Genomic DNA, 19702 nt, shown 5'->3' with positions numbered 1-19702 from the left:
AAAATCATATATAATCCAAACCATTGAAAATATAGGAAGATAAGAAAAGAAAGAAAAAAAAATATTTTTTTAGTTTGAGTGATAATATTTTAGCTTGAGCATAAATGAATCCACTTGAGCGAAAATCTAGTAGGGAGAGTTGATTTTTAATGTTATTTTCGCTAGAGCAAAAACTTATTCGTTTAAGTGAAAACATGACTGAAAGCAAGATTGAGTTGTAGGATTGTTTTCATTTAAGCAAGAATTCATGACTTAATTCAGCAGAAATATCATAAAATCAATCTCATGTAGTAGAACAACCATATTTTTAAAGTTTTATCCAAATTTATTAACAAATACTACTCTTAAATATAGTAGTCTAATACAATGAGAACACACAACAAATTTCATTCAATTAAACAATATCAACCTCAAATATTGGAAACATGCTAAACAACACACAACTCTACATAAAACTCAAAATACAATTACCACATCATCTTCACATCCAAATAATCTATCTTATGTTTCTATAAAAAAACATAAATAGCTCGTTTATCTTAAATTTCTTATAATTCCAAGAAAAATTCCAGATCAAATAAGATAATTTATCAAAATCTAGAGACTATATTTAAAAATTTAATATTATAGAAATGATCCTTAACTTATCTGTTGCAAGGTGTAATCACATTTTAAAAGAACTGAAATATGAAGAAATGAACTTATATATAGAATACAAAGAAGAAAGAAATGATAGTGAGATAAAAAAAAAACACCAAGTTTGAACTCTTAATAGACAAGAAAGTAAATCAGGAGAAGTGAAATTTGAAAAAGAAATTAAAGTAGTAAAATTGTGAAGTGTTAGATTTAGTTTGTGATTGGAATAGGTGGGAGTGAAGGTGGAACAGCTAGCAACTTTCCTTAAACTGGTCTGAGGCAAATCCGGTTGAATGGCAATGTTGGATTAAGACAAATGCAGAAAAATAATGAAATGAAGTTAAAATAATGGGTTATGAAGAAGGTGACGAAACCTTGCATGTGTTTTATTCCTCATCATTCAATTCATACATCACTGTCTCACTCCAATGGAAAACAAATCTATTCAAAACCCAATCAACATTTTTTTATTCCTCTCCACACCGTCCGTGACACTCACAAGAACAAAACACACCAACACGTGAAAAGCCTCAAAGACACTTTCACCTTCATTTTCCGTTCCCATTACCCTAATTTAATTAAATCAATTCTAAATATTTAATTAAATCAATTTTAACCTCAGTGTAGATGTAAGTATTTTTAATAAGATATCTATAGAGACATTTTTGAATTAAATATATTTTTCGATTAAATATATTTTTCATTTTGACTTAAACTTTAAATTTAGAGTACTTGTAATAAGATTCTTAACTTAAATTTTAAATTTATTGAGTACTTGTAATAAGAAATTATAAAAATGGATCCTTAACAGTTTTTTTTTTTTTTTTTACGTAACAATGTGAACTAGAATATTAAACTATTTTATGTTGATATTATAATACTGTCATACAATCCACGTTAAAAAATTGTTTATTATTTAAAAATATTGATAAAGACTTATTTCAATACATTACAAAAAAAAAATCATTAAACAGAAACCAAATTTTAGAAAAAAAAATAATTAGTTATTATAGTAACTAAATTGAAAACTGTTTTAGAGACTAAAAATTTTTGGTTTATAAATGAGTTTCTATTATCCTTTCTAAATTGGTGTCTAATTAGCAACCAAAGATTTTGCTACCAAATTTAGAATCTAAATAATTAGTAGCAAAAACCTTGGTCGTTAATTAGATACTAATTTAGAAGAAACCATTTAACGATAATAGAAATTAATTTATAAACCAAAATTTTTTTAGTCTTTAAAATGCTTCCTAATTTAGTCACTATAACAACTAATTATTATTGGTTTCTATTTCATGATTTTCTTGTAGTGATAATTTTCTTAGTTAGTAGAAAATATTGATAAAATCTAAAGTTTGAATTATGAAAAAAATCAATCTCGCATGAACTCTTTCTTGAAACTATTTATCTTTTATAACATTATATATTTCTTGAAACTACATTATTTTTATATAATAAAAATACTTATACTTAGATGATATATGTGTTATATCTATATAATGTATCTAGAGTTAATTTTATATAAAAGCACTACAAACCACTAGTGTAAAAAAAAAAAAAAAAAACTCACTATAAATATTACGAATATTACTTATCTAAAACATCTTTATATACAAGTACTTTTAGATTTTACCTATAATTATATATATATATATATATTATATTTGTAATTAAATTATGTAATAATGTAAATTTTAAAAAAAAATTGTAAACTTATTTCTGTATGATCTCTTGCAATTCTTTAAAATCGAACTCATCATTAACTAGTCAAGATATTTTATCAGAATTTGATGTTTTAATTTGGATTAAATTGCCACAAATGAAATTATTTTAATAATTAAAAATGTACAAAAATAATATTAAAAATATTTATAAGTTTATGATATTAAAAAATAAAACATAAATTTATCATTTTTTTAACCTTTAAAATACATATACAAGTCTAAATAAAATATATATAAATAAACTTAAATTAAAATTTCAATAATATGCATCAATAATTATTAATAATAACGTTCTGATATGTAGAATAAAAAATAATTAACATTTTGCGTTAATTTATATTAATAAAATTTAAAATGTGATTTATTTACTTAATATTTTACCCATTTCACACCGTGTGCTTCACTGGTTTTGCAACACTCGATTATGTCACTAAATTTGTTTGTTTTGGGTGGCATGTGTGAATCAATAATACGTTAAATGAAGAATACAACACACATTAATAGAAACCTACCACTTCAAGAAGATTCTTGGCTACACAGTCTTTACCCCATCTTTAGACAATCTTTTTGTATAATAATTTTCAATAAGTAAAGAACAAATTAAATTTTACATGATTTTTATATAATATATAAAAAAAGAAATTACATTTTTATAAGTTAAAATTAATTTATTTATAAACCAATTTATATAAACTATTTTATATCATTTCTTCAATTTCGTAATGATAAATTAATTTTAATTTATTGAGAAGTTATTTTTTTTTCTTTTTGCGGTGAAAATATTTGTTGAAATATACCTTGTATGATAAAATATAAATAGTTAAATACATGTACATCCTTTTAAATAATCATAACATAGTTTGTTTGTTGATTATATAAAAGCAATAGGAATTCTATACTTGTTTTTATTTTCGAAATAAAAATTTATACACATCCTATATTGTGTATGAAATTTATATTTTATTCTTATCGAAATGTTGAGAGAGAAAGAAATTTTTTGTAACGAAATTTCTTTTTTAAATGAAAACATTCTAATGTGAAAAAAATACAAAAAACATTATGTGTGTAGAAACAATTAAATTCTATAAAACATTGAGGTTTGTAGTATAATACAATATATCTTTTCAATGAAACTGTACAAATGAAAAATATTTAATCAAGGTTGTAATGAAAAAGAATGTCTTTAAAATTAGAGTGAACTTGTTAGTATTAAGAAATAGAAAAATATATTTATTCAAGTAAATTGAAATTAAAAAAAGAAAACAATTAATTTTTTTGTTTTTACCAAAAACGAATATTAAGACAAAAACTATTTGTCCAATTAATATAAAAATATTCTGCATACGTGCATATAATTTTTATCTGTCGTGCTTATTTTTATAATCTCTCTGTTAACTCTTCATTTATTTTATTGCACTGTTTTTTCTTATACTTCAAACAAGGCAGGGACTAATATTTTAGTTAAGACTTTAACTTTGCTAAATCTTCTTTTTCTTAAGTTGAGTCATTGTGATATTGGATTTTAGAATCCTCCCTTTTCTCCTTTTCTAACCCGTGAGACTCACACGTGACAGGTTATCAGAAACATGTAGTAATGCATGCATGCTAAACAATTCCACTCTCTCTGCAAAACCTTACCCCTCTATAAAACCCTCTTCAAACTCAACTTTAACTTATCTAACTCTTTCTTTTACATGCACCACTCACATTTTGCAAGTCAACTCCATTGCCTTTGCATGGTTTCAGAAAACTTCCTCAACCAAGAAAGTTTAGAGCAAAAAATCACTCATGTTCAGGTTAAGTCACAAACTCCATTGCTCTTTCATTCTCAATTTTTCTTAATATATAGAACCATATATAGAATTGAGTGATCATAGTTTCAAAAGGGTCACTCTCCAACTGATATATAGATCATGGAATCTTTTAAACTCTCATTGCAGTAAAAACATTACATACATACAAATGAGACTAATGTTTTGGTTGCAATTTTTAACCTTTAAACCTTGATATTAACTAGGACTATGTAGTTACATGGCACTACTTTGTATCATTCTTTTCTTTTTACTTTTTTCTTTTGATGAGATTTAATCATGCATGAGTTGATGCTACCCGTGAATGGGTGAAGTTAAATCGATGGTCACCCACCTAATATATGCTGCCTACAATTTCTTGGCCACAAGGAGCTAAACAACAACAAAGAGTCACGGGATGGATTGCTTTTACATCAATACCATTTTCATACTTATTTTAAATTATTTTCTGTGCCCAACTGTTCATGAATTATCGTTCTATCAAAGCCTTCTACGTGTTCTCTTGTGGGTGGAAGTTGGTCATGTCAGAACAGAACAAGCAAATATTATTTAGTATGACAATGTGAATGAGAGTGCAATAGGATAATTAATTCAACGTGACGTCTGTGATGCTTCAATTGCCTTACCATTTCAAAAATTGCCCTGAAGAAAGGTCATCTGTCATGTCTTAATTGCAGATTCTTATACATCACATTAGTTTTTCGGGGATGAAAATCAAATAGACCAAATCATAATTGAATAGTAAATGTAGACGATTAGGTTTTAATTGGTAAGATTTGTATATAAGGTTTAAATTTTCAACATATCTTTTTATATTGAGATGTAGTGGGTGACTTGAAAATTTTGTAAGAATAAATTTTGAATCAGTCTAAGTAAAATTTTAAGTAATTTAACCTTATAAAATCATCTTAGAGTTTCCATCAACTTATATAATATATTATACAATGTTTAAGAAGATAATGTGTATGTTCAAATTAAAATAGAGATTTTGTGGAACATCATAAAAGTTTAGTTGTATCATTTCTCCATGATGCTTTGTTTTCTTAAACTGCAAGTGTGTACGTAATTTACAGTTCTATTAAGTTTTAGCCAGAATAAATGTGCAATGTTGTAGGGTTTTCATGATCAGAATCAGAAGCTATGCATTGCAAGCATTGATTTGGCCTCTTCTCAGGGAAAACACAGAAAAACATGTTACATATGATTGGACATGTAGATTGAAGACACTGGGTGTTTAGAATGGTTTTGCATATTTTCTTGGAAAATACACACACATGGCTTGTTGATTCTTTTCAACTAAAAAATTCACCGTCTTTCAAAGGTCAATTGTACTTGCTGTCTCTTTATTACAAAAGGAACTATTTTTCTTTTAGTTTCTCCTGTTCATTCTATTACAGACTAAATATATATAGCATCAGTTATATACTGACACAAATAAACCAAAAAACTATGTTAAGAATTCAAAATGGATTCCACTATTAGAGATGGCTATAAGTAAAAGAAAATTTGCTTCGCAATAGCCGAGTAACTGAAAATTGTTCAATGTACAATTTTTTTTATTGCTAATTTTCAGTGTATCCTTCCACTCATTTATTTGTGTGCTATTAAGTCTAATAATTTCACAGTCTCACATTTGTTTAGTAGTGAAAATTAAAAATAGTTTATATACATATTTTTATCTTATTTAAGATGTTTTTTAGTACAAAATTGAGAAGAAATTTTGAATTTGAAATTAAATATGTGAAATACAGTGAGTGATTGATTATAGTGATATTATCTCAATGGAAACAAATTCTCTTTACAAATAAAGAGTGGGAAAGAAAACATAAATTTTTTATAGAGACTAATGCTAAGTGAATTAAAGTGTAAAAGTAGCTCCAATGCATTATATATAAAGTGTTTTCCCTAAACTTTATCAAACAGTAATGTGGGAGATTCAATTTTTGTGACTATAGTTAAAAGAAGGCTTACCTCTAAAAGTACCTTAAAGTTTCCTTGACACTCTGGCATTTTTAACCAACATGAACTCTACACGTGGCATCCTTGTGCTTTGAGCATTCTTTGTGTTCAATATCATACAAGTTTTCCAATATAAATAAGAGCTGCTCTTTGCTAAGCTTCCTCTGGATATGCATGATCCCTTTTCCATTCTTCCTTCTATTTCATTCTCATCCATTTATCTCTAGAACTACAAATTCTGAATTTGAAGTTTTTGTCTATTTACAGAAACAACTTAGCAGCATTTTGTGGTCCTTCCCACATTGACACATACATTCAGAGTGAAAATATTCAGACTAAAACCCCTCATGGATCTCACAGTTCGTGTGTTTTTTACACTATGGACCATTGTCACACTTTTGAACAATAATTTTGGAAATGTGGAGGGAAGATACCACCATCACACCAAGCAGAGGAAAGTTTCTTCTGTTCCTACTGCTCCCTCTGATTCTTCCACTGAGCCAGAGAACCCTTCAGTTCCACCCCCTGCTGATTCTCCCACTGTTCCTTCTGACCCTTATCCAAATGATAACCAAACCTCCTCTTCTGAGTGTGTTTTTGATGTGAGATCCTTTGGGGCAGTTGGAGATGGTTGTGCTGATGACACACCTGCATTCAGGGCAGCATGGAAAGCAGCATGTGCTGTGGAGTCTGGGATTCTTCTTGCTCCAGAAAACTACAGCTTTAAAATCACTTCAACTATTTTTTCAGGTCCATGCAAGCCAGGATTGGTATTCCAAGTAAGAAAATGCTTGTTTAATGCTCACATCACATAGTATTTTGTTAGAGACCTTTTATGTGTGAGACAAGAAAGAAGCTAATATTAGCCGTTCAATTCAACCTTGTACATAAGGTTAAGATTAGTTTAACTTTGTCTGCCTATGTATGATTGAATGGTCAAGATTTACTCCTCTCAGTTGTGGCATGGTCCCTTGTATAGGTATAGATAAAATAGTATTTCAGTTTGCTAACAAGGTAGACAAATAACCAGGTGGATGGAACACTAATGGCACCAGATGGACCGAATTCATGGCCAGAAAAGGATAGCCGAAACCAATGGCTTGTATTTTACCGACTTGACCAAATGACTCTTAATGGTACAGGAACAATAGAAGGGAATGGAGACAAATGGTGGGATCTCCCTTGCAAACCTCACAGGGTAACCATTTTGTCTTGTCACTAACACAATCACTGTGTGCATTCTCCTCTCAATTTTTGTTGTTGTGGTTATTTAAAGTTGAATGAAATATATACTAAATGCTACTTAAACAATGGCACTTTCAGGGCCCCAATGGAAAAACTTTGTCAGGACCATGTGGTAGTCCTGCTGTAAGTAAACTAAGCCAAACTATTCTTGAGAACTCAGCTCATGCATTTACTAACTGTTGAAATATTTATAAATTTGGACTTACCCTTCTTTTGTTTGTAGATGATACGGTTCTTCATGAGCTCCAATTTGAAGGTGAATGGGCTTAAAATTGAAAACAGTCCTCAGTTTCACATGAAATTTGATGGTTGCCAAGGAGTGCTGATTGATAAGCTCTCCATCTCTTCACCAAAACTGAGCCCCAACACCGATGGAATCCATGTAGAAAACACCAAAGATGTTGGGATATATAACTCCTTCATAAGCAATGGTAATGACTATATTACAATGTTAACTCACCCTGTTTGATATTGTGGTTCTACATTTCACTATTCTTACTTATGTCAACTATAATCACACGGTTTCAACAGGTGACGATTGCATTTCAGTTGGACCCGGTTCTTCAAACGTGGACATAGCAGGTTTAACTTGTGGTCCTAGCCACGGGATTAGGTACAATGCAGAACCATATCCTTTAATGATGATCAATTAAAAATAAGCACCAAGTGATACTTGTTAATTAGTAACACTGTATGAGTTTAAAATGTATGCACAGTGAACACGTAAAAAGTTTTATCATATCATTAAACTAAAACAATTTGAGAAAGCTAGTGAATAAGGAGTGAGTTTAGACTAGCAATAACTAAAAAACCATTACAAATGTTATCTTGAATTTGTTAAACATCAGCAATTTTGAAACAAAACTACATGATTAAAACAAGTATAGTTTTGGAAGGAGTATAACACAACAAATATATAATTATTTGTAACACTAACTTTTCTGTGATGCTAATTTGAGCATGTTCACTAAGCATAGAGCCTTGTTTTGTTTCTGCAGCATTGGAAGCCTTGGAGTGCACAACTCCCAGGCATGTGTGTCAAACCTAACAGTCCGTGACAGCATCATAAGAGAATCAGACAACGGACTTAGAATCAAAACATGGCAAGGGGGAATGGGATCAGTGACAGGTCTGAGATTTGATAACATCCAAATGGAGAACGTTGGGAACTGCATCATTATAGACCAATACTACTGTTTGTCAAAGGAATGTCTAAACCAGACTTCTGCTGTGCACGTGAATGATGTGTCCTACAGCAACATAAAGGGCACCTATGATGTTAGAACAACTCCTATTCACTTTGCTTGCAGTGACACTGTTGCTTGCACAAACATCACTCTCTCTGAGGTTGAGCTTTTGCCATTTGAAGGAGCATTGCTGGATGACCCTTTTTGCTGGAATGCTTATGGGACACAGGAGACCTTGACTATACCTCCAATCAATTGCTTAAGGGAAGGTTACCCTGAGACAGTGGGCGATCTTTCTGAATATCAATGCAGTTAAAGTGAACATGTTACTTCTATAATATATATATATATATTTATATATATATAAGGTGGCCTATAGATATAAGATATTAGATGAAATATATATCATACACTATACATATAGAGAGTGTAGATATCCATTATTACTATGTTGATGATGGCCCTCTGTTATAATCTTTTAGGATTCGTCCCTATCTGGGTGCATTATTCCCATTTTGTGCGATGAGATGCAGAAATAGGTCCCTTCTTGGGCCCACACTGTAATACTTTCATTCAACATTTATATATGACTAGAACTTCCACTGTGCCATACACAGGTAAACAGTAGAGTAATCTTTTGTAAGTGTAAAACCATACTGAAGTTTTATACACTGTTAAGAAATATTTTAAATTAATTCAAAATTCATTAAATAAATCCATTTGCTATAAGAATAAGATATTAATTACACACGAATTAGTTACTAAGAAATAAAAGTGGAAGATAATTGAACGCGTGTATTTTTTTAATATTTCTGTAAATTTCAATTTCAACATGTTCTTTTCCTAAGGTAAATAGATTAATTACATTATATAATAAAGATAAAATATAAAAAATAAGAAAATTCTTTTTATTGAAAAATTGACAAATTTTAGTTTGTTAATTTAATATTTTATTAATATATTAGAAATAAAATTAGTGAATTAACGAAACAAAATACATTTAAGAACAAATATTTAAACAAGTGAACGTGATTACAATTTATACTAGATATCGATTTAATTTGTGTTAAATATATCTCAAAAATAAAAATTAAGAGAAACATTTTCATAATGAGTAAATTATTGTCTTTTATATATTAAATAAAATATCTAAATTGTCGAATGAGTATTTATTTTACTTTTAAAGGTACATGTATATAGTTGCTGGTGTTATTCCTAACTATTTATACTTTCAAGAAAGCATTATTTAAAACTATTTGTACTTTCAAGAAAGCATTTATAATTTTCTACTATCGATGATCTATAGTAATAGTAATTACTAATGTTGCTCTGAGTATTTATAACTTTTTTTTCTACCATCAATGATACTGTATAGTATTAATACTACGTCTAATCGTGTGCCAAACTTTTTCTACTTTCAAGATAACATTTATAACTTTTCTACCATCAATGATACTGTATATTGCTACCAATAATTGACCAACCTATTTCTACTTTCAAGAAAACATTTATAACTTTTTTTAATAATTCCTTTCATTTTTCTTGTTCATGTTTTAAGATTATTTTGTATGATATCATAAATGCAACTTTTTTAGTTTTAATAAATTATTTATCTAATTTCCTATTTTATTCAATTCTCTCTCCCTCTAACGCAATAGAGAAATGTCTAAATTATTTAGAAATTGGAAGACATATATAAATATAATAATAAAAATAATAAATATATTCTCAAAATTCTAAAAAACATAAAAAATAACCAATTTTTTTTCTCGGATTTAGAGAAAAAAAAATTAATAATTACCTCATTTATTTATACATTCAAAAAGTATTTATATTTTTTTAAATGCTTATTTTTGAAGTATTATTAAATTTTTAAATAATAATAAATACTAGTTTGGTTTTAACTATTTTATGTCTTGATAACATTATAAAAAAATTTAATTTAAAATTTATAAAAAAGTAAATTGTACTCTATGTATTCCTTTCTAATTGTCGATTTTTTTATTTAAATAATTTTTATTGTTTGTCATTTATAAAGTTTGAGATTATATTAACTGTTGTTTTACCAATTATACTTGTACTTTTAAAAAAATTCAAAAAAATTAAAATAATCTTTTTATGGGATTGTAAATGAATTGGAGTTTGTAGTTAGTGTATTGGGGAAAACAAAATCAAATAGATAAGAAAGAATGGTTGAGTTGTGTGTTGAAATTTTTTGTAATATTTAACAAGAAGAGTGTATTTGATGTGATATAAAAAAGAGGTGTTGGGATTTTACTGTCAAAATGATTTTCACAATAAAAGAAATTTCCTTCTTTAACGTATTAGACAACAAGGTAATAATGTGTTGAAAGAGTTAAACTACAAAGAAGATTTATAGTTTAGATTTTTTTTATAAAGTTTCGTTATGCAACTTAGACCGCAAAAAATACAACTTAAGGATTTGGACATTTACATTTCTATTTAAAACTTGAATATTGATTGAAAAAACAACTAGTCTTGGATAAACATTAAATATTGTTTGGAACATCAACCACTTTTGTCTAGAGCAGATTTACAAAGAAAGTGATCAAAGATCACTAAGATGCTAACTAAAAAAGGGTTTACATCCTTAGATGAATATAAGGTTAAGTTCACAATTTTATATTGTTAAAGAATACTAAAGTATTCTATCAAAGGAATTGTCCAAACTAGAGTACTTTGATCGAAATCTTTGAGATTATTGGTAGTTAAACATTGATAGCTAATATTAGATACCAATTTAAAAATTAGTCTATAAATTTTTATTAATAATAAAACTACTTTAGATACCAATAATTTTTTAATTTATAAAATAATATCTAACTTAGTCAATATAGTAACTAATTAGTTTTTTCTCTCTAAAATTAGTTGGTATTTAATGATTTTCTATAGTGTTTTCCCTTCCTCCAACCTTTTTATCTTGTTATTTATCAATCTTGATTCCTAATTCAATTGTATTCAATTTTCTAATTGAAACAATTTTTCATTGAAGGGAAAAATATTTTCAAAATTAATTCACCCCATATTGGTTTAGCTTAACCTCACAAGTTTTTCTAACATGACAGACAAACTTTTTAGAGGAGTTGTTACCAATTGGCAACTTTGACACATTCTTTGAGAGATGTTTGATGTTGACATTTTTTTCAAGATCCTCTTGATGGTATGATGAAAGAACATTCTCTACAAAAACATAGTATAAACAATTATAACTTGAGTTATACTATGTAATTCCAAAGATTATTATCATTTGTCTAAGCATGAGCTTATCACACAAGATATATCGTGCAAAATTGTGTGACTATATATTGAAATAATCAAAGTGATATACATCTAGTTGATCATCAGATATATCATGAGAGAATTAAACACATGTTAGATTGCACTTCATTGTGGGGGGCTTAACTATGTGTCAGTCAAGTTAACTTTCATTAAAGGTTGATTTGAAAATATTTTCCAACGTATTAAATATACAATTCAATCCTCTCTCTTTTTGTATATTTACTTACAATAACGGGAGATGAATGAGAGACGAATAATTAATCATTATATTAACTAAGTTAGAAAAAAAAAATTATTATCTTGTAGTGTGTACATAAAAGACCTAATGAAGTAGTTACGCCATACCATCAAACTAAATTTTAATGTACAAAGTACAAAAATAAATATCACCTCTCTCATAAAAGTGTGTAAAATTCATAATACATTAGAGTATGCATATGCATAAGCAAAGTATGTGTGAAGGTTTACTTGAGAGAATCAATTCTATGGCTTTTAAAAGTAGAAGGAGAATCAGTTCTACTTATGTGAAAAAAGTGCTGGAATTTATTTTGTTATACTCTTTTTTTTAAATTGGATCTTTGGTCCTCTGGTTGCAGTGGTTCTTTGCTTCTCTTCATCGTATTGTTTCTTCTTCTTCTCCAGTCCTCTTCACCCTTCACATAAGTTCTTAATTTTTTTTTTATAAATGTATTTAGAGTTTTTTTTATTAAGTGTGGTTACTGTTTTTAATTTTTAAAAATGTATTTACATTTGTTAATATATGTTTACTTTTTTATTTTTAATAAATGTATTTATATTCTTTTATATGTGTTTATTGTTTAGTTTATTTTTTGTGTTTACGGTTTTTGATTTGTATGAATGTATTTATTTTTCTTTATTATTATGTTTACTGTTTAGTTTTTATTTTATTTTATAACTTTACTGTTTTTATTTTTTTATTATGTGTTAATGTTTTTACATTTTTTATTATTATGTGTCATATGTTTTTTTATGTGTTTATTATTTTTAATTTTAATAATTGTTTTTTACAATATTTTTTAGGTGTTTACTGTTTTTTTTTTATGTATATACTATTTTTAATTGTTATAAATGCATTTACATTTCTTTATATTTGGACCTAGACGATCATACGATCATAACATGGATTACATACTTGAGCCACCAGAGTTTCATGTTGCAGTTCACGAACTTCCACGCTCACCTGTAGCGCATGTTCAATCAATTGACAATCCAAGTAATACTCCATCTGCGCCCTCTCAACCATCCAGTGGGACATCGTCATCTAGGGGATCAAAGAGAAAAGATCCCATGGTGGATGTAATTGAGAATCAATTCAATATGTTGAATACACACTTGCAAAATTGTGTCGCTTCCATGAACTGTGGTAACGATGTCGTTGATGAGGTACTAGCCATTACTCGTGTACAAGCCACTTCATCATAAGAAATCACTGCGGAAATCAAACGACAAAATGACTATTATGGTGAAGACGTACAAAATGATCATTGTAAGAGTTCGTATCAATACTCACCTTCAAATATTTGGTCCATGTTATTTTATCTAGATATTTAGGATGAAGCAGTCATGAACCAATGCTAGGACTTTCTATGTGAAAATTCAACTATTGCGATGTGAGTATTTGGTATGCCGAAAGAGCGAAGAATGGCAAAATTGTTTAACATCATGACTCAACGTCAATAAATTATGTTTAGTTATATTTTAATGTTGTTCAATTTGTAATTTAATTGCATCTACTTTTAATTCAAGACAAACATTGTACTTCTTATTTGACTTCTAATATTATTATTATTGAATTGATTTTCATTTGAAATTTATGTGTGAGGATATTTTCTAATATACTATTATTTTGTCATTGTTTCGTAACATTTTCATCATAGGTTTTAACTTCCCTATAGATGACATCTTCATCCACGAATAGGCAAAAAACGCCTAAAGGTAAGGGTAAAGGCGAACCAAATAATGATGAAGTTCCTATGATCCGCTACAAAGGAGGGAGGGCATTTTAGATTATTCCCGGTATTTCCAAACGAAACTTTAGATGGTTGCATTTGAGGAAAATTTTCACGATAGACCAGTCATACCTCCAAAAGTCTTAGATTTTCATTTTTTGCCACATATGGTTTTCAGTTTCAAGAATTTTATTTTTTTTTATAAAATTTTCGTGTTAGACATCACTATGCAACTTGACATCTCAGCTGACACCTCAAGTAACAACAATCATCTACCATCACATGAAAAAATATTATTAAAAAAAAAATACAAAAATATGGGGGGACTAGACCAAAACCCATATGTTAACACAAACGATACATAGGTAGATTATACCTATTCATAAAGAATTATAAGAACAGACTAGCTGGGAGTCTATTATACCAATGAAAAGATTCTCTATGAATAAATCCTAAATTAGCCAACTTGTCAAGAATATTTGAACTTTCAAGGATTGCAACACTTTCTTAGTATAAAACTACCATATTATGAGGATATGATTAGGGTTTTTTATTTAAATCTTCATCTAACGACACATGGTTACCTTGCTACTCAGATTGACACACACAAAATTATAATTAGACATAGGGATTGGATGAACGTGACAAATCTGAAATATGATGATCTCTTGTTAACCCGTGGTACCATCCCTGAGGACATACATTTGATCGTCAACAAACCCTATTAATCATGACAAGAGAAGAGGTGCCCGATCAAAATGTAAGAAACGTAGGTAGTTTAACTATGAATAATAGACTACCTCATTACACATGTGTGCACATGTTGTGTCCTTGGGGGAGCAACTTCTCGTTGTTGGTTTATGAAGATGTTTTCATGTTATGGTGCCTAAAAAATAATGTAATGATTAATTGGCCTCATTACATTATGCAACACATGATAAAATGAATATCTTTGAGGTTAATGGTGTGTGACAACTTGGAAGGCCTAACAATGAACATAAACAATAACACAAAGACATTCCATTGCCTCAAGAACATGTTGCAGGCGACAATGTTAACACAAATTTGGGAGGAAATTCAAAATATACATGAAAGTATGTCAAGCCTGAGGTTGAATATCAACACTATCAACACACGTTTGGGTCAAATCGAAGATACACTTCATCAGCTTCAAGACCATGAAGAACATTGATTATATTTTTATTGTGTTATTATTATCATTATTATTATTTATGTTGAACTTATTTTGATTGTCAGTTAAATTTAATGTGTTAATGAACATTATTATGTTTGTAATTTTTTTAAATTCCCATGACACAACATCATTTAGGATTCTAATGTAATAACTTCATCTATTTATTATAATCACCAACTATTTCATGTTATATTAATGGTAAGCGAAAATTGTTATTTTTTTTTTTACTTTATTAGATACAAATTAAAATAAAAAATTATACATAAAAAATAAAATATAATTTTTTTCATGTTGTTAGTCAATATTTCATATTATTTATGAAAATATGTGAATTTTATAGTGCTACTATGTTTAAATTATAAATTATTTTAAAAATATATAATTAATCAAAATATTAATAATATTAATTATTTTATTATTATTATAATTATTAATATAATTATATATATAATATAAATTTAAATATTAGATTAATTTATTGAATAATTTCAAAAATATTTAATTATATTATTAATAATAACATATAATTATAAATAATAAAAATAATAAAATAAAATTATAATATTAACCAAGTATATATAATTATATAAAATAATAAATATATATAATAAATATTATTTTTATAAATTTTAATATATTTAATAAATTTATTTAAGTTTAACACAAAATTATTATTTTTATTATAAAATAACAATAATTATAAATACTTTATATTAAAAAGAAATAATTAACTTAATTTAAAAAAAAATATTATAATTCATTATTAAAATATTTTTTAATAACAAAAATAAATATATAAACTTATATTTTATACTTTTAAAATAATTTATAAATTATATCCTAACTATTCCATCACTCACAAATTTTAATAAACCATTGTTTTCGAACTCAATCAAACAAACCATATAACTTCTCATCATCTCTCTCGTAACCTTCTTCTGCAAATGAACACTTATTGTGCCTCTCTCATCTCCTTCACAGACTCTGCTTCTCCATCTCTCATTGCCTGCAAAACCTTTTTCTCCTTCTCTACCTTATGCTTCTTCCTTTCCATCTTTCTCTCCTACCATGAAATACCTCCTTCCCAATTGGAAGCTTCCGCAATAATCTCCACCTTAAGTAGGAGCTTGTTGTGCCGACACCACAATGTAAGTTGGTAATGGCCTAATCGATCTAGGGCTCCGAGGAAAATGTAATGGATTTTTCCAACACAGTGTTTAACATTGGTAATGCTTGCATTCGAAACTAGTTTCACAATACGATTAAGATTGATAGTGTGTCTTAATTTTGCTTTGGAGTTTTTAACATTGCTCTTTTATGTTTTGTTTCGGTTGTGGCGAGTGTGAATGATATTATTACTTTGTGGGTGAAGCCTTTGTTTTTCTTTTATTACTTTGTCACTAGGGCACTTTGATGAGGCTATGGATGGAGAGAAAGCTTTTCTAGGATATGACGAGTGCTTGAAAGGAGGAAGTCTTTATAAATAAAGATAGCCTAAAAAAATAACAGGAGGAAGTGATGAATGCACAAATAAAGAAAAAAAGGAACAATAATATATCATTCCAAATACAATAAAGCCTTTGAATTTTTGAATTTTCCTCCTATTTTTTTTCTTTGTGATTTTTGGCTAAATTTTAGGATTTTCTAGCTTAGTATTTGGATTTAATTTTAAAATTTTGTATGAGTATTCCTATATATAGTCATCTTTTCTTTTTGTATTTCATTTTTGATCATATATGAAATTTGAGAGTATTTTAATCATTTTTTATCATATGTGAAATTTGAGAGCATTTTGAGACACTTATGAGAGTGTGTTCTAATTTTGTAGTCATGTCTTTTCTAGGAGTCAACTGGGGATTCTTCTTTTATATACTTATCTTTAAAATAGATGAGGCTTCGAATGGTATGACCTTTTCTTTCTTCCATTCTCTTCCACATTTTCTCTTTTTATTTTGTTCTTATGTTCATGTTTCATGCTGATATCTTCACGCCACGTAGTCTACTAAATTTGATCATGTGTTCTTTAGTACTTTCTTAAATTGTTCTTAGTTCCTTTTGTACGGTTATTCCTTGATTTGATCATGTGTTATTTAGTACTTTCTTGAATTGTTTTTATCTTTAGGACTTTCTTAAACTGTTCTTAGTTCTTTTTGTATTCTTATTGCTTGATTTGATCATGTGTTCTCCAGTACTTTCTTAAATTGTTTTCATCTTCATTTCTTTTATACTCATATCCCTGAATATATTGATCCATGTTGTTTGAACCATTGGCTGGAACTTCTATGAATTCAAGTTAATTCAAATTTCTGCTGTGTTTTTTAGTATTTTCTTAAAAAAAATTAGTTCCTTTTCTACTCTTATTCCTTAAATATTGATGTATGTTGTTTTAGATTCATAGACTCAAACTTCTATTAATTCAATTTCATAATATAAAGCAAAGAGAATACTCAACTCTTGAACTGATTATATTCAACTGTTGAACTGATTGTATATTCTATATACTAAGCTTGTAATGGAGATTTACTGATCTTGAATACGAAAATGTGAAGCATAACTTTTTCTTTTGTAAAATTTGTTTAAATATGTTTCAATATTCTATCAAATTCTTCATCTAATTTCCTACAAATTATCTGTTTTATTCTAGATTATCTACAAATTATCTGTTTTATTCTAGATTATTTCTTGCAAATCCATTGGTATGTCATTTTTCTTATGTTACTCTTTTAGGCCAAGAGATATCCTCTGTTTCTTCCAAACCAATTTGTATGTCATTTTTTTGTTACTCCCTTTTGTCTGATCAAGTCTTGTATCCATTTCTACTATTTTTTTTACTCTTTTAGGCCAAGAGATATCCTCTGTTTCTTCCAAACCAATTTGCATGTCATTTTTTTGTTACTCCTTTTTGATTTACCTGAGACATGAGTATAAGTATTTGTTTGATTTAGTTTTAGTTTCTTGAATAATAATTATCTTTGTCCTTAGTTTTCTTTGACATATGAATATAACTAATTGTTTGATTTAATTTTAGTTACTTGAATCATTATCTTTGTTCTTACCTTTCTTTTTGTAAAAGTGTGAGTACACATGGATATAATGGTTTGTTTGATTCTTAGTTTTAGTTTATCTTTGTTCTTGAGTTTTTCTTTTTGTAAAAGTGGATCTTTTTAAAAACCTTAATCCATGTCTTAATCCTTGTCGTCACCTCACCTTCGGTACTGAGTTAGGACTTAAGAGTGATTCATTTGAAATTCTGTAATTACTTAAAGTGTTATTATAACTATTTGTCTTTCCAATTCTCTTCAGGCTTGCCTGCTGCTTAGGAATTTATGCTTATGAACAGTATAAGTCATTTAACAGTGAAGGGACAAAATAGTTATAATTATAACTAATATAGTTGAGCTATGATATAGCTGTAGTGAACAAAAGATAACAAACATATGGTTACAGCATGATATAATTGTAGTGAACAAAAGATACAACCAAAAGATACATCAAACAAAAACAAAGTTGTCTTGTCCTCCTTCCTTGATACAGGAAATGGAGGAGGAAATCAAACTTTGGTGAAACATGACTGAAGTGAAAAAAAGATACATCAAACAAAAACAAGGTTGTCTTGTCCTCCTTCCTTGATACAGGAAATGGAGGAGGAAATCAAACTTTGGTGATACGCAAATATTTCTTCTTTGATGGGAGTTCAGCAGTGTCAAAGCCTTGAGGGAACATTTCTTTGGCTTGCTCATTGGTGACACTAGGGGAAATCACGACAGGATCCCCTGGCTTCCAGTTTGCTGGGGTTGCAACCTTGAACTTCGAGGCCTTCTGCAATGACTCAATCACCCTCAGCACCTCATCCATGTTCCTCCCAGTAGTTGCAGGGTACAGAAAACTCAACTTTATCTGCAATACCCCACCAATCAATTAACACGTTAGCCACACAAAAAGAGAAGCAAACTCGTTAGTTTAATTAGTCAAAGGGAGAATAACACCTTCATATCTGGACCCACTATATGGAGAGCCCTGGAGGGTAGGTTGCCAGTGGAGTCTTTCTCATCAGGGTCAACCATGTTGAGTTGCTTGATGATTTCTCTCTTGGGATCAGAAATGATTGGATAATTCACCTTGGCACCAGGCTGCATGCAAAAAGCCAAAGCCAAAACCAATAACAATATATTTATACTGGTTTTCATGAACACATCAGGACTGAACTTGATCTGTGTGTGAAAAGTGGGAAATAAACTCACAGTGTGGGCTTCAATGTCTTTGATCCACTCATTGTGAGATTGCACATCATCACAGGATAAACCCAATAACTTCACTCCTCTTTGATAAAATTCGCCAGAGTACTGGGCCATTTTGCCAAGCTCAGTGGTACAAACCGGTGTAAAATCACCTAAAATATATACATTTATAAATTATAACTTATAAGAAGGACAATAAATAACCAAAACCATAACACAGGGAACTTAAAATGACAAAGAATACTGATGTAGAGAGAACAATTGTTTAGAAGGCACTTAGAACCTGGGTGAGAGAAGAGGATGGTCCAGCCATCAGCACAGAACTGATGAAGCTTGATTTTGCCCTGCGTAGTTTGAAGATCAAGATTAGGAACAGTGTCCCCGATGGTAAGGCCTGGCATTATAGATAATTTTGAAACCTTACTTATGTTTTTGTT

General features: G+C 28.7%; 2 protein-coding genes and 1 long non-coding RNA gene across 7 annotated transcripts; 2 read left to right on the top strand and 1 right to left on the bottom strand.

The window, feature by feature from the left end:
* The first annotated feature begins 4038 nt into the window (after positions 1-4038).
* On the top strand, positions 4039-9184 carry LOC137811694 (polygalacturonase At1g48100-like). Of its 2 annotated transcripts, XM_068613522.1 has the most exons (7): positions 4039-5492; positions 6398-6909; positions 7161-7328; positions 7454-7498; positions 7599-7806; positions 7907-7988; positions 8374-9184. In XM_068613522.1, the coding sequence occupies exons 2-7, from the start codon at positions 6478-6480 to the stop codon at positions 8876-8878; spliced, it is 1440 nt and encodes a 479-aa protein (XP_068469623.1). In that variant the 5' UTR covers positions 4039-5492; positions 6398-6477; the 3' UTR covers positions 8879-9184. The 2 variants fall into 2 exon arrangements, with proteins under 2 accessions (XP_068469623.1, XP_068469622.1); XM_068613521.1 differs by lacking the exon at positions 4039-5492 and having other exon boundaries at positions 6052-6909.
* A 6739-nt stretch (positions 9185-15923) lies between these two features.
* Positions 15924-18633, top strand: LOC137811692 (uncharacterized). Of its 4 annotated transcripts, none has more exons than XR_011081120.1 (2): positions 15924-16175; positions 16856-18633. It is a non-coding gene; the product is annotated as an uncharacterized lncRNA (long non-coding RNA). The 4 variants fall into 4 exon arrangements; XR_011081118.1 differs by having other exon boundaries at positions 15924-16253; positions 16871-18633; XR_011081119.1 differs by having other exon boundaries at positions 15924-16253.
* Positions 18377-19702, bottom strand: LOC137811691 (1-Cys peroxiredoxin). The gene is made up of 4 exons (XM_068613520.1): positions 19549-19702; positions 19269-19417; positions 19014-19157; positions 18377-18924 (listed from the first exon to the last, which is right to left on the bottom strand). The coding sequence occupies exons 1-4, from the start codon at positions 19664-19666 to the stop codon at positions 18679-18681; spliced, it is 657 nt and encodes a 218-aa protein (XP_068469621.1). The 5' UTR covers positions 19667-19702; the 3' UTR covers positions 18377-18678.

Source organism: Phaseolus vulgaris, chromosome 2 (genome assembly GCF_000499845.2).
Source record: "Phaseolus vulgaris cultivar G19833 chromosome 2, P. vulgaris v2.0, whole genome shotgun sequence".
Taxonomy (NCBI): domain Eukaryota; kingdom Viridiplantae; phylum Streptophyta; class Magnoliopsida; order Fabales; family Fabaceae; genus Phaseolus; species Phaseolus vulgaris.
This window is presented reverse-complemented; position numbering and strand designations above follow the sequence as displayed.